The sequence below is a fragment of the Nerophis ophidion genome, linkage group LG06 (assembly GCF_033978795.1).
Source record: "Nerophis ophidion isolate RoL-2023_Sa linkage group LG06, RoL_Noph_v1.0, whole genome shotgun sequence".
Lineage (NCBI taxonomy): Eukaryota > Metazoa > Chordata > Actinopteri > Syngnathiformes > Syngnathidae > Nerophis > Nerophis ophidion.
In genome coordinates, this window is record NC_084616.1 from 6230211 (window position 1) to 6246975 (window position 16765).

Here is a 16765-nt window from a genome sequence, read left to right on the forward strand (position 1 = left end):
GACAATGCATGTCCACTGGGGGGGGGCACACTTTCTGCTGTCATGACAATGCATGTCGTCTAGGGGGGGGGCACACTTTCTGCTGTCATGACAATGCATGTCCACTAGGGGGGGCACACTTTCTGCTGTCATGACAATGCATGTCCACTAGGGGGGGGGGCACACTTTCTGCTGTCATGACAATGCATGTCCACTAGAGGGGGGCACACTTTCTGTTGTCATGACAATGCATGTCCACTAGGGGGGGGGCACACTTTCTGCTGTCATGACAATGCATGTCCACTAGAGGGGGCACACTTTCTGTTGTCATGACAATGCATGTCCACTAGGGGGGGGGCACACCATGCTTGACTGCAGACAGGGACGGTGCTAATCAATTCGTGGTCGATGGCGTATTCTTATTCTACATAAAAGGTGAGAACTGAGGTAGTAATAAAACATCATCAGGAGATAAGGGAGGTAGTAATGAAACATCATCAGGTTGACTTCGTGTCCGTCACCACCAGGACGCAGGTGAGCGTCACATGACATCCGTTCTCTGTTTGCTTGTAGTTGAAAACATGAGTGAGCTGGTAAAGTGGAGAGAGGGTGTGGCCACTCGCTGTTGACGTCCATCAAAGTGATGCTTGACTTTCAGCCCTCAGTGAGTGTTGCATTCATTAGTGGGAGTGGAGCAGTCCTGCACTGCAGCAAGCTTCAAGTACCATCATACATCATGATCTAGCAGCATATAAGGGCCATACCAATAATATATCATGATCTAGCAGCATATAAGAGCCATACCAATAATATATCATGATCTAGCAGCATATAAGAGCCATACCAATAATATATAATGATCTAGCAGCATATAAGAGCCATACCAATAATATATCATGATCTAGCAGCATATAAGGGCCATACCAATAATATATAATGATCTAGCAGCATATAAGAGCCATACCAATTATATATCATGATCTAGCAGCATATAAGAGCCATACCAATAATATATCATGATCTAGCAGCATATAAGGGCCATACCAATTATATATCATGATCTAGCAGCATATAAGAGCCATACCAATAATATATCATGATCTAGCAGCATATAAGGGCCATACCAATTATATATCATGATCTAGCAGCATATAAGAGCCATACCAATAATATATCATGATCTAGCAGCATATAAGGGCCATACCAATAATATATCATGATCTAGCAGCATATAAGGGCCATACCAATAATATATCATGATCTAGCAGCATATAAGGGCCATACCAATAATATATCATGATCTAGCAGCAAATACAATAGAATAGAGGCGGCTCTGTCCCTTCTTGTAGAGGACCTTAGCGTGTTTTGACCCATTCAGCTTGTTGTCCAGGTGTACTCCCAGGTATTTATAATCCTCAACCATGTCCACATCCACACACACATCCAGCCCCTCAGAGGTGGCTGTATGAACACTACTAGTGTTTCCATAGCAACAATACTCAGAGGTGACTATATGAACACTACTAGTGTTTCCATAGCAACAATACTCAGTGGTGACTATATGAACACTACTAGTGTTTCCATAGCAACAAAACTCAGAGGTAAATGTATGAACACTACTTGTGTTTCCATAGCAACAATACTCAAAGGTGGCTGTGTGAACACTACTAGTGTTTCCATAGCAACAATACTCAGTGGTGACTATATGAACACTACTAGTGTTTACATAGCAACAATACTCAGAGGTAAATGTATGAACACTACTTGTGTTTCCATAGCAACAATACTCAAAGGTGGCTGTATGAACACTACTAGTGTTTCCATAGCAACAATAGTCAGAGGTGGCTGTGTGAACACTACTAGTGTTTCCATAGCAACAATACTCAGAGGTGGCTGTATGAACACTACTAGTGTTTCCATAGCAACAATACTCAGAGGTGACTATATGAACACTACTAGTGTTTCCATAGCAACAATACTCAGAGGTGGCTGTGTGAACACTACTAATGTTTCCATAGCAACAATACTCAGAGGTGGCTGTGTGAACACTACTAGTGTTTCCATAGCAACAATACTCAGAGGTGGCTGTATGAACACTACTAGTGTTTCCATAGCAACAATACTCAGAGGTGGCTGTGTGAACAGTACTACAGTTTCCATAGCAACAATACTCAGAGGTAAATGTATGAACACTACTTGTGTTTCCATAGCAACAATACTCAAAGGTGGCTGTGTGAACACTACTAGTGTTTCCATAGCAACAATACCCATAGGTGGCTGTATGAACACTACTAGTGTTTCCATAGCAACAATACTCAGAGGTGGCTGTGTGAACACTACTAGTGTTTCCATAGCAACAATACTCAGAGGTGGCTGTGGCTGTATGAACACTACTAGTGTTTCCATAGCAACAATACTCAGTGGTGACTATATGAACACTCCTAGTGTTTCCATAGCAACAATACTCAGAGGTGGCTGTGTGAACACTACTAGTGTTTCCATAGCAACAATACTCAGTGGTGACTATATGAACACTACTAGTGTTTACATAGCAACAATACTCAGAGGTAAATGTATGAACACTACTTGTGTTTCCATAGCAACAATACTCAAAGGTGGCTGTATGAACACTACTAGTGTTTCCATAGCAACAATAGTCAGAGGTGGCTGTGTGAACACTACTAGTGTTTCCATAGCAACAATACTCAGAGGTGGCTGTATGAACACTACTAGTGTTTCCATAGCAACAATACTCAGAGGTGACTATATGAACACTACTAGTGTTTCCATAGCAACAATACTCAGAGGTGGCTGTGTGAACACTACTAATGTTTCCATAGCAACAATACTCAGAGGTGGCTGTGTGAACACTACTAGTGTTTCCATAGCAACAATACTCAGAGGTGGCTGTATGAACACTACTAGTGTTTCCATAGCAACAATACTCAGAGGTGGCTGTGTGAACACTACTACAGTTTCCATAGCAACAATACTCAGAGGTAAATGTATGAACACTACTTGTGTTTCCATAGCAACAATACTCAAAGGTGGCTGTGTGAACACTACTAGTGTTTCCATAGCAACAATACCCATAGGTGGCTGTATGAACACTACTAGTGTTTCCATAGCAACAATACTCAGAGGTGGCTGTGTGAACACTACTAGTGTTTCCATAGCAACAATACTCAGAGGTGGCTGTGGCTGTATGAACACTACTAGTGTTTCCATAGCAACAATACTCAGTGGTGACTATATGAACACTCCTAGTGTTTCCATAGCAACAATACTCAGAGGTGGCTGTGTGAACACTACTAGTGTTTCCATAGCAACAATACTCAGTGGTGACTATATGAACACTCCTAGTGTTTCCATAGCAACAATACTCAGAGGTGGCTGTATGAACACTACTAGTGTTTCCATAGCAACAATACTCAGTGGTGACTATATGAACACTACTAGTGTTTCCATAGCAACAATACTCAAAGGTGGCTGTATGAACACTACTAGTGTTTCCATAGCAACAATACTCAGAGGTGGCTGTGTGAACACTACTAGTGTTTCCATAGCAACAATACTCAGAGGTGGCTGTGGCTGTATGAACACTACTAGTGTTTCCATAGCAACAATACTCAGTGGTGACTATATGAACACTCCTAGTGTTTCCATAGCAACAATACTCAGAGGTGGCTGTGTGAACACTACTAGTGTTTCCATAGCAACAATACTCAGTGGTGACTATATGAACACTCCTAGTGTTTCCATAGCAACAATACTCAGAGGTGGCTGTATGAACACTACTAGTGTTTCCATAGCAACAATACTCAGTGGTGACTATATGAACACTACTAGTGTTTCCATAGCAACAATACTCAGTGGTGGCTGTATGAACACTACTAGTGTTTCCATAGCAACAATACTCAGAGGTGACTATATGAACACTACTAGTGTTTCCATAGCAACAATACCCATAGGTGAGTGTATGGACACTACTAGTGTTTCCATAGCAACAAAGCAGACGATGTTGTCCTACAGTGTGGGCCATACCACTCACTTAAGTCACCATATTCCTTGACTGGCAGCCCAGATGTAACTGTGGTGAGAACAAGTGTGCCCATGTCTGTGCTCTGCACTCGTGCTTAGTGGTCCAAGCACGGGCTGTAAAGACTAAGTGGATTGACGGTGAGGATGTTGGCCGCAGCTGAAATATGAGAAGCTGTGTTCTGCTGTTCTTTGTTTTGGAGAGGCTCCATTAGGACTGGGCCATCAAATGATATCAATACGTATCGAGGTAATCGCGACTATAAAAAATGCTTTGGATGATAATTTTTTGTCAGAAGTTGCTAAGCAAGGTTGGTTGTATGAAGAAGTGATCAATGATTATCGGGAGTGACATGCTAACAGCTAATCCGCAATCATGTTTGCTTGCAGCATCTTCTTGTATCACCGAACATTCTTTGCGGTGAGTGAAAATAATCATGTGTATAAAACAGGAACATTGTCAAGGACTGCATGGCAGTTTTTTTTTTAGAAGGGACCGTAGTCAAACCAATGTGGTGTGTAAATGATGCGAGGCAAGACCGCTAATACCACACCACCTTGGTAGCCGCACTAAACCTTCAGAAAATACTTCAGATGCCCTCATTCATCAGGTGATGATGAGGTGCACTATTCCCGATGCAATGATGAAGAAGAAACTCACTCTTGTCCATCCAGTGGATGTGGGGGGGGCTGGAGCTGTGCGGGGGGTTGCAGGACAAGACGAGGCTCTCGCCTTCCAGCGGTCTCTTGAGCAACTTCCACTGCTTCTTCAGCACCGGCTGAGCTGCAAACACAACACGAGTCAGCGGGCTGCAAACCTTCTGGAAGTTTTGTCCCACCTCAAACACATATTCATATTAATTATTCTACTTTGTTTATTCTTTTGATTCGGTCCCGTCCAGCCTCTCGGGCAAATCACATCCTTGATGTACATGATCATATCTGCTCTACATATTCTTTTACTGAAGAGAAATGTGATACTTTTCTTTCTGCTATGTTTGTATTTGATTTGATGAAATGTTTGGCTATAGTCAGTGTTTGCTGGGGGGTATTGGGAACAAGATAGGGCACATATATATATATACAACAATATATATATACAAGCGGATACAACTTCACCCTCACCTATGAACCCACTCCAGGAAACCAACCAAAAAAGAGCAGAAAACGAAACAACATCATCTGGTACGACCCCCCATTCAGCAAAAACGTCTCAACCAACATCGGCCGCAAGTTCCTCACTCTGATCGACAAACACTTCCCCAAAGGCAACACCCTAAGAAAAATATTCAACAAGAACAACATTAAATTGAGCTACAGCTGTATGAATAACCATCAATCAATCAATCAATGTTTATTTATATAGCCCCAAATCACAAATGTCTCAAAGGACTGCACAAATCATTACGACTACAACATCCTCGGAAGAACCCACAAAAGGGCAAGGAAAACTCACACCCAGTGGGCAGGGAGAATTCACATCCAGTGGGACGCCAGTGACAATGCTGACTATGAGAAACCTTGGAGAGGACCTCAGATGGGGGGGTTGGGCAACCCCCCCCCCCCCCCTCTAGGGGACCGAAAGCAATGGATGTCGAGCGGGTCTAACATGATACTGTGAAAGTTCAATCCATAGTGGCTCCAACACAGCCGCGAGAGTTCAGTTCAAGCGGATCCAAGACAGCAGCGGGAGTCCCGTCCACAGGAAACCATCTCAAGCGGATCAGCAGCGTAGAGATGTCCCCAACCGATACAGGCAAGCGGTCCATCCTGGGTCCCGATGAGCGGTCCATCCTGGGTCTCGACTCTGGACAGCCAGTACTTCATCCATGGTCATCGGACCGGACCCCCTCCAGAAGGGAGGGGGGGACATAGGAGAAAGAAAAGAAGCGGCAGATCAACTGGTCTAAAAAGGAGGTCTATTTAAAGGCTAGAGTATACAGATGAGTTTTAAGGTGAGACTTAAATGCTTCTACTGAGGTAGCCTCTCGAACTGTTACTGGGAGGGCATTCCAGAGTACTGGAGCCCGAACGGAAAACATACAACAAATAATTTCAAACCACAACAAAGCAATTGCAAAAAGACCGCCCCCCCCCAGACTAAACGACTCTGAAACCAATAAGGAATGTAACTGTCGCAAGAAACCTGATTGCCCTCTCAACGGGGGGTGCTTACAAACATCAGTCGTTTACCAAGCAAAGGTAACACGCACGGACATGAACACATCCGACACGTACGTAGGATTAACCGAAGGAGCGTTCGAAACAAGATGGAATAATCACAACGCAACCAGACTTTGCGGAATTCTACAGAACTCAGCAAACACATTTGGAACCTCAAAGACAATAATGTTGAATATTCAATAATATGGCAAATTCTTGCATCCAGCACACCTTACAACAGTGGTAATAAAAGATGCAACCTATGCTTAAAAGAGATACTGTTTATTATATATCATCCAGACCTGTCATCCCTCAACAAGCGCAGTGAAATCATTTCAACATGCCGCCACAGACGGAAACAACTCCTAGGTAACACATGAGCCAATCACCACGCCCCTACGCCTGCCTGTACCCACCCACTCTGTGCCCTATATAAACCATCGTATGTGAATGCTTCTATTAAAATCTCCTGATGATTGAGGGAACCCCTCATGAAACAGTTCTGTAGAGATGAAGTAGTCTTGTGATTTTTCCCACACCTATATATTGCGCTCTACCACAGTATCGAGCACTATTCTCTGTATATATATATATACATATATGTATATTAGGGGTGGGCAAATTAATGCGTTAATTATTGTCACACCTATGGATCATGTTTTGTTTTGTCATGTTATGTTTTTGATTTTGGACAATCAGTCACGTTTGGCACTTCCTGGTTTTGTTTGTTTCCATGCCAACCTCCTTAGTTTTCACCTGTCACGTCCCCTGTTCTCAGCCTCACCTGTTTTCACTAATCATCACCGCTATTTAAGCCACTCTTTTTCTTGTCTTTGTCCTGGGATCCTCACACCAACTTTCATTCTCCATGCCCATCATCACCTTGCTATTTTTTTTCCTCCTGGTTTTGTTGTCACAGTAAGTGTTTTGTTTTAGTTGTTTATAGTCATGCCATCGTGCAGTTTCTGTTCTTAGTTCATTCATGCCAATCGAGCGAGTGTTTTTGTTTCCTGTTTATATTTTGTAGCCAAGTTTTATACCTCCTTGTGAGCGCCCTTAGTTTGTTTATTTTTGTATTTAGAATCCCTGATAAAACATCGTGTACCTTAATCCACGCCTGGCTGGTCCTGTAATCCCTCTGCGTCGAAGGAGCACACACAATCGTAGTCCAAGCCTGACAATTACGAGTTAACTCATCAATCTATTAACGCCGACAATTATTTTGCGTATGTTGTTTACATGCTTTTATTTTGTTAACGCCTTTTCTTAACAAGATGGCGTCGAGGGGCTCTTGGTAAAGATGCAACATTTGGCAAAAAATACCGGACAATTCTGCAAATTTCATGGCTGGCTTACAGCGTGGTCACTCCGGGATCACTTACGACCGCCAGACAATTTTGGATGTGGATAGATCGGGCCGTTTTGGACTGAATAACGCGTGCTAGCTAGCATGGGAATACTTTGCCGGCTACATCCAGCGGCCTGTGAAGCAGCGGAGTATACTATGTCCCCCCCTCCCTTGTGGAGGGGGTCCGGTCCGATGACCGTGGATGAAGTACTGGCTGTCCAGAGTTGAGACCCAGGATGGACCGCTCGTCGGGACCCAGGATGGACCGCTCGCCTGTATCGGTTGGGGACATCTCTACGCTGCTGATCCGCCTCCGCTTGAGATGGTCTCCTGTGGACGGGACTCTCGCTGCTGTCCTGGATCCGCTTTGAACTGAACTCTCACGGCTGTGTTGGAGCCACTATGGATTGAACTTTCACAGTATCATGTTAGACCCGCTCGACATCCATTGCTTTCGGTCCCCTAGAGGGGGGGTGGGGGGCTGGTGGGGGTTGCCCACATCTGAGGTCCTCTCCCAGGTTTCTCATAGTCAGCATTGTCACTGGCGTCCCACTGGATGTGAATTCTCCCTGCCCACTGGGTGTGAGTTTTCCTTGCCCTTTTGTGGGTTCTTCCGAGGATGTTGTAGTCGTAATGATTTGTGCAGTCCTTTGAGACATTTGTGATTTGGGGCTATATAAATAAACATTGATTGATTGATTGATACAAGATGCCGTCATGGCGACACAACCTACACATGCTCGTCACTCCTGTTGCATGCTGGGTAGGGTAGTTCTTTTTTCCCCTGGCTCATAACATCACAATATAGTACCATGTATATGATGCCTTCAGTTTATCAAAGCACCAAGCAAACAATCGGAAAATTCCCATCATATCAATTCCTAGATATGGTCATAATTATTTTAAGTGCACTACGCAGAATAAACACAACATTATTAATATTGCTACGACGGATAATTTGATCAAAAATTCCCTAAAACAGCCCACTACCTATAATATAGGTTTTTTAAACATAAGATCCCTGATATAAAAAAAAATGTTCCTGCTGTTACCTCAGAAATTGCCTGTTCAGATGTTATGATTGTGGCTCAGAGATTTGTATGTAGATTATATTTATTTTCCATAACAAACAGGATAACTTAAATACCCTGGCAGTGGCAATAAGCTTCAATGTTTGTATTTACATTTTTGGAGTTGATTTTCATCAAATATGCTATTTAACTGCTACTGTTTAACAAGGACTGATTTAAATTGTGTTTGCACAACAAATGTTTTGGCGCTTTTGTTCATGTGGGAGAATATTCCAATAAAGGTGCACTACACACTACTTTTGAATTCATTATTGGGCTTTGCGTATACAATGCAGTTAATCGCGATTAATCGGAGAAATAGTGCGATTAACTTCGATTAAAAATTTTAATCGTTGCCCAGCCCTAATATATATATATATATACAGTATATATATATATATATATATATATATATAAAGCAGTGAAGTTGTCAGGTTGTGTAAAAGGTAAATAAAAAGAGAATCCTTTTCAACTTATATTCAATTGAATAGACTGCAAAGACAAGATATTTCATTTACAGCAGCAGCACATGTCAACGGAGGCATTTTTACCAGTGTGTTACATGACCTTTCCTTTCAACAACACCCAGTGCAGGTTTGGGAACTGAGGAGACACATTTTTGAAGTGGAATTTTTCCCCATTCTTGCTTGATGTACGGCTTAAGTTGTTCGACAGTCTCCTGCCTCATATTTTAGCCTTCATATTTACAATGGGGGACAGGTTTGGACTACAGGCAGGCCAGTCTAGTACTTGCACTCTTTTTACTATGAAGCCCCGCTGTTGTAACACCTGGCTTGGCATTGTCTTGCTGAAATAAGCAGGGGCGTCCATGATAACAACATATGTTGCTCCAAAAGCTGTATGTACCTTTCAGCAATAATGGTGCCTTCACAGATGTGTAAGTTACTAATACACCCCCATACCATCACACATGCTGCCTAGAACACTTTCCACCCTAGAACAGTCCCCATGGTTCTTTTCCTTTTTGGTCCACAGTTTCCAAAAAGTATTTCGAATGTGGACTCGTCAGACCACAGAACACTTTCCCACTTTGCATCAGCCCATCTTAGATGAGCTCGGGCCCAGCCAAGCGTTTCCGGGTGTTGTTGACAAATGGCTGTGGCTTGGAATAGCAGGGTTTTAACTTGCACTTACAGATGTAGCGACCAACTGTAGTTACTGACAGCGCTTTTTCCGAAGTGGTCCTGAGCTCATGTGGTGATATCCTTTACACACGGATGTCGTTTTTTTTTTTTTGTTATGCAGTAGCGCCTGAGGGATAGAAGGTGCGTAATATCATGGTTTATGTGTCGTGATTTCTCCACATTCTCTGCACCTTTTGACGATATTACGGAGCGTCGATGGTGAAAATCCCCAAATTCCTTGCGATAGCTGCTTGCGAAATGTTCTTCTTAAACAATTTGCTCAGGCGTTTGTCGACAAAGTGGTGACCCTTCGCTCCGTCCTTGTTTGTGAATGAGTGAGCGTTTCACGGCGCCCACCTGTTCCCAATTAGACTGTTCACCCGTGGGATGTTCCCATTATGTTTTGGGATGAGCATTCCTCAACTTTCTCAGTCTTTTTTGCCACTTGTGCCAGCTTTTTTGAAACATGAGCTAATATTTGCAAAAAAAAGAACAACGTTACTCAATGTGAACATGAAACATCTTGTCTTTGCAATCTATTCAATTGAATATAAGTTGAAAAGGATTATATATGTATATATATATGTATATATATATATATACTGTATATGACATCACTGCAGTGGTTACCGTGGCAACACAAGATGAGATTGTGTGTGTGTGTGTTGGCCTCCTTTGATGATGTGTACTTTAGATGACTCACGCTCCACGATGACACGCCAGGTGTGTGTCATGGCGGTGCCCAGGTCGTTGGCGGCGTAACAACGGTAGGTTCCTTGGTAGGACTCCAGCACCTCGTCGGCGCTGACCGTCAGCGTTCCACTTCCTGTCTGCTCCGACCTGAACATCCTGCCGTCTTTTTCCCAGCGGATGCTGCAAAAACAAAGCTCTCATTAGCGATGTCATCGCAATGGGTCCTTATTGGTTGCCATAGTAACAGGAAGCAGGAAGAGAGGGAATGGTTTGGTGTCACCTGACTGACACGGCTGGGTTCTATGTACACTTTCTAAACTTTACATTCTGATGGAACATGGTTCTATGTACACCTCCTAAACTTTACATTCTGATGGAACATGATTCTTTGTACACTTCCTAAACTTTACATTCTGATGGAACATGGTTCTATGTACACCTCCTAAACTTTACATTCTGATGGAACATGGTTCTATGTACACCTCCTAAACTTTACATTCTGATGGAACATGGTTCTATGTACACCTCCTAAACTTTACATTCTGATGGAACATGGTTCTATGTACACTTCCTAAACTTTACATTCTGATGGAACATGGTTCTATGTACACCTCCTAAACTTTACATTCTGATGGAACATGGTTCTATGTACACTTCCTAAACTTTACATTCTGATGGAACATGGTTCTATGTACACCTCCTAAACTTTACATTTTGATGGAACATGGTTCTATGTACACTTCCTAAACTTTACATTCTGATGGAACATGGTTCTATGTACACTTCCTAAACCTTACATTCTGATGGAACATGGTTCTATGGACACCTCCTAAACTTTACATTCTGATGGAACATGGTTCTATGTACACTTCCTAAACTTTACATTCTGATGGAACATGGTTCTATGTACACCTCCTAAACTTTACATTTTGATGGAACATGGTTCTATGTACACTTCCTAAACTTTACATTCTGATGGAACATGGTTCTATGTACACCTCCTAAACTTTACATTTTGATGGAACATGGTTCTATGTACACTTCCTAAACTTTACATTCTGATGGAACATGGTTCTATGTACACTTCCTAAACCTTACATTCTGATGGAACATGGTTCTATGGACACTTCCTAAACCTTACATTCTGATGGAACATGGTTCTATGTACACTTTCTAAACTTTACATTCTGATACAACATGGTTCTATGAACACTTCCTAAACTTTACATTCTGATGGAACATGATTCTATGTACACTTCCTAAACTTTACATTCTGATGGAACATGGTTCTATGTACACCTCCTAAACTTTACATTCAGATGGAACATGGTTCTATGTACACCTCCTAAACTTTACATTCTGATGGAACATGGTTCTATGTACACTTCCTAAACTTTACATTCTGATGGAACATGGTTCTATGCACACTTCCTAAACTTTACATTCTGATGGAACATGGTTCTATGTACACTTCCTAAACTTTACATTCTGATACAACATGGTTCTATGTACACCTCCTAAACTTTACATTCTGATGGAACATGGTTCTATGGACACTTCCTAAACTTTACATTCTGATGGAACATGGTTCTATGTACACTTCCTAAACTTTACATTCTGATGGAACATGGTTCTATGGACACTTCCTAAACTTTACATTCTGATGGAACATGGTTCTATGTACACTTCCTAAACTTGACATTCTGATGGAACATGGTTCTATGTACACTTCCTAAACTTTACATTCTGATGGAACATGGTTCTATGTACACTTCCTAAACTTTACATTCTGATGGAACATGCTTCTATGGACACCTCCTAAACTTTACATTCTGATGGAACATGGTTCTATGGACACTTCCTAAACTTTACATTCTGATGGAACATGGTTCTATGTACACTTCCTAAACCTTACATTCTGATGGAACATGGTTCTATGGACACTTCCTAAACCTTACATTCTGATGGAACATGGTTCTACGTACACTTTCTAAACTTTACATTCTGATACAACATGGTTCTATGAACACTTCCTAAACTTTACATTCTGATGGAACATGATTCTATGTACACTTCCTAAACTTTACATTCTGATGGAACATGGTTCTGTGTACACTCCTAAGCTTTACATTCTGATGGAACATGGTTCTATGTACACTTCCTAAACTTTACATTCTGATGGAACATGGTTCTATGGACACTTCCTAAACTTTACATTCTGATACAACATGGTTCTATGTACACTTCCTAAACTTTACATTCAGATGGAACATGGTTCTATGTACACCTCCTAAACTTTACATTCTGATGGAACATGGTTCTATGTACACTTCCTAAACTTTACATTCTGATGGAACATGGTTCTATGTACACCTCCTAAACTTTACATTCTGATGGAACATGTTTCTATGGACACTTCCTAAACTTTACATTCTGATGGAACATGGGTCTATGGACACTTCCTAAACTTTACATTCTGATGGAACATGATTCTATGTACACTTCCTAAACTTTACATTCTGATGGAACATGGTTCTATGTACACTTCCTAAACTTTACATTCTGATGGAACATGGTTCTATGTACACTTCCTAAACTTTACATTCTGATGGAACATGGTTCTATGGACACTTCCTAAACTTTACATTTTGATGGAACATGGTTCTATGGACACTTCCTGAACTTTACATTCTGATGGAACATGGTTCTATGTACACTTCCTAAACTTTACATTCTGATGGAACATGGTTCTATGGGCACTTCCTAAACTTTACATTCTGATGGAACATGGTTCTATGGACACTTCCTAAACGTTACATTCTGATGGAACATGGTTCTATGTACACTTCCTAAACTTTACATTCTGATGGAACATGGTTCTATGTACACTTCCTAAACTTTAAATTCTGATGGAAGATGGTTCTATGTACACTTCCTAAACTTTACATTCTGATGGAACATGGTTCTATGTACACTTTCTAAACTTTACATTCTGATGGAACATGGTCTATGTACACTTCCTAAACTTTACATTCTGATACAACATGGTTTTATGCACACTTCCTAAACTTTACATTCTGATGGAACATGGTTCTATGTACACTTCCTAAACTTTACATTCTTATACAACATGGTTCTATGGACACTTCCTAAACTTTACATTCTGATGGAACATGGTTCTATGGACACTTCCTAAACTTTACATTCTGATGGAACATGGTTCTATGTACACTTCCTAAACTTTACATTCTGATACAACATGGTCCTATGTACACTTCCTAAACTTTACATTCTGATGGAACATGGTCATATGTACACTTCCTAAACTTTACATTCTGATGGAACATGGTTCTATGTAAACTTCCTAAACTTTACATTCTGATGGAACATGGTTCTATGTACACTTCCTAAACTTTACATTCTGATGGAACATGATTCTATGTACACTTCCTAAACTTTACATTCTGATGGAACATGATTCTTTGTACACTTCCTAAACTTTACATTCTGATGGAACATGGTTCTATGGACACTTCCTAAACTTTACATTCTGATGGAACATGGTTCTATGGACACTTCCTAAACTTTACATTCTGATGGAACATGGTTCTATGTACACTTCCTAAATTTTACAATCTGATGGAACATGGTTCTATGTACACTTCCTAAACTTTACATTCTGATGGAACATGATTCTATGTACACTCCTAAACTTTACATTCTGATGGAACATGGTTCTATGGACACTTCCTAAACTTTACATTCTGATGGAACATGATTCTATGTACACTCCTAAACTTTACATTCTGATGGAACATGGTTCTATGTACACTCCTAAACTTTACATTCTGATGGAACATGGTTCTATGTACAACTCCTAAACTTTACATTCTGATGGAACATGGTTCTATGTAAACTTCGTAAACTTTACATTCTGATACAACATGGTTCTATGAACACTTCCTAAACTTTACATTCTGATGGAACGTGGTTCTATGTACAACGCCTAAACTTTACATTCTGTTGAAAAGTGTCTATGACAATATGATAACAATGATGAGGGACATACGTGGGCGTTGTTTACAAGTATCTATGACAATATGATAACAATGATGAGGGACATACGTGGGTGTTGTTGACAAGTATCTATGACAATATGATAACAATGATGAGGGACATACGTGGGTGTTGTTGACAAGTATCTATGACAATATGATAACAATGATGAGGGACATACGTGGGTGTTGTTGACAAGTATCTATGACAATATGATAACAATGATGAGGGACATACGTGGGTGTTGTTGACAAGTATCTATGACGATATGATAACAATGATGAGGGACATACGTGGGCGTTGTCGACAAGTATCTATGACAATATGATAACAATGATGAGGGACGTACGTGGGCGTTGTTGACAAGTATCTATGACAATATGATAACAATGATGAGGGACACACCTGGGCGTTGTTGACAAGTATCTATGACAATATGATAACAATGATGAGCGACATACGTGGGCGTTGTTGACAAGTATCTATGACAATATGATAACAATGATGAGGGACGTACGTGGGCGTTGTTGACAAGTATCTATGACAATATGATAACAATGATGAGGGACACACCTGGGCGTTGTTGACAAGTATCTATGACAATATGATAACAATGATGAGCGACATACGTGGGCGTTGTTGACAAGTATCTATGACAGTATGATAACAATGATGAGGGACATACATGGGTGTTGTTGACAAGTATCTCTGACAATATGATAACAATGATGAGGGACATACGTGGGCGTTGTTGACAAGTATCTATGACAATATGATAACAATGATGAGGGACATACATGGGAGTTGTTGACAAGTATCTATGACAATATGATAACAATGATGAGGGACATACGTGGGTGTTGTTGACAAGTATCTATGACAATATGATAACAATGATGAGGGACATACGTGGGCGTTGTTGACAAGTATCTATGACAATATGATAACAATGATGAGGGACATACATGGGTGTTGTTGACAAGTATCTATGACAATATGATAACAATGATGAGGGACATACATGGGTGTTGTTGACAAGTATCTATGACAATATGATAACAATGATGAGGGACATACGTGGGTGTTGTTGACAAGTATCTATGACAATATGATAACAATGATGAGGGACATACGTGGGTGTTGTTGACAAGTATCTATGACAATATGATAACAATGATGAGGGACATACGTGGGTGTTGTTGACAAGTATCTATGACAATATGATAACAATGATGAGGGACATACGTGGGTGTTGTTGACAAGTATCTATGACAATATGATAACAATGATGAGGGACATACGTGGGCGTTGGGTTGCCGGAGGCCTCACAGGGAAGATGGATGTCGCTAGCAGCGAAGGCAGTGAATGTTGTCATGGCCTCTAAAGAGTCTGTCAGCACGGGTGGTTGTGTAACTGCAACACACAAACACACATATCATGTACAGACCCAGTTGTGTAACTGCAACACACAAACACACACATCATGTGTAGACCCAGTTGTGTGACTGCAACACACAAACACACACATCATGTGTAGACCCAGTTGTGTAACTGCAACACACACACAGACACATCATGTGTAGACCCAGTTGTGTAACTGCAACACACAAACACACACATCATGTGTAGACCCAGTTGTGTAACTGCAACACACAAACACACACATCATGTGTAGACGCAGTTGTGTGACTGCAACACACAAACACACACATCATGTGTAGACACAGTTGTGTAACTGCAACACACAAACACACACATCATGTGTAGACCCAGTTGTGTATTTGCAACACACAAACACACACATCAAGTGTAGACCCAGTTGTGTAACTGCAACACACACAGACACACACATCATGTGTAGACCCAGTTGTGTAACTGCAACACACACACAGACACACACATCATGTGTAGACCCAGTTGTGTAACTGCAACACACAAACACACACATCAAGTGTAGACCCAGTTGTGTAACTGCAACACACACACAGACCCACACATCATGTGTAGACCCAGTTGTGTAACTGCAACACACAAACACACACATCAAGTGTAGACCCAGTTGTGTAACTGCAACACACAAAGACACACATCATGTGTAGACCCAGTTGTGTAACTGCAACACACAAACACACACATCAAGTGTAGACCCAGTTGTGTAACTGCAACACACAAACACACACATTATGTGTAGACCCAGTTGTGTAACTGCAACACACAAACACACACATCATGTGTAGACCCAGTTGTGTAACTGCAACACACAAACACACACA

At 41.2% G+C, this 16765-nt stretch overlaps 1 protein-coding gene across 2 annotated transcripts in view; it reads right to left on the minus strand.

Annotated features, from left to right (window-relative positions):
* The window catches only part of LOC133554102 (neural cell adhesion molecule L1.1-like), a 123090-nt gene that overhangs the window by 51786 nt on the left and 54539 nt on the right, over positions 1-16765 (minus strand). For both annotated transcript variants that reach the window (XM_061902506.1, XM_061902505.1), the window contains exons 3-5: positions 15794-15905; positions 10447-10616; positions 4679-4801 (exon numbers count right to left, since the gene is read on the minus strand). In XM_061902506.1, the coding sequence (XP_061758490.1) occupies positions 4679-4801; positions 10447-10616; positions 15794-15905 (405 nt within the window). The remainder of the gene's footprint in view (positions 1-4678; positions 4802-10446; positions 10617-15793; positions 15906-16765) is intronic.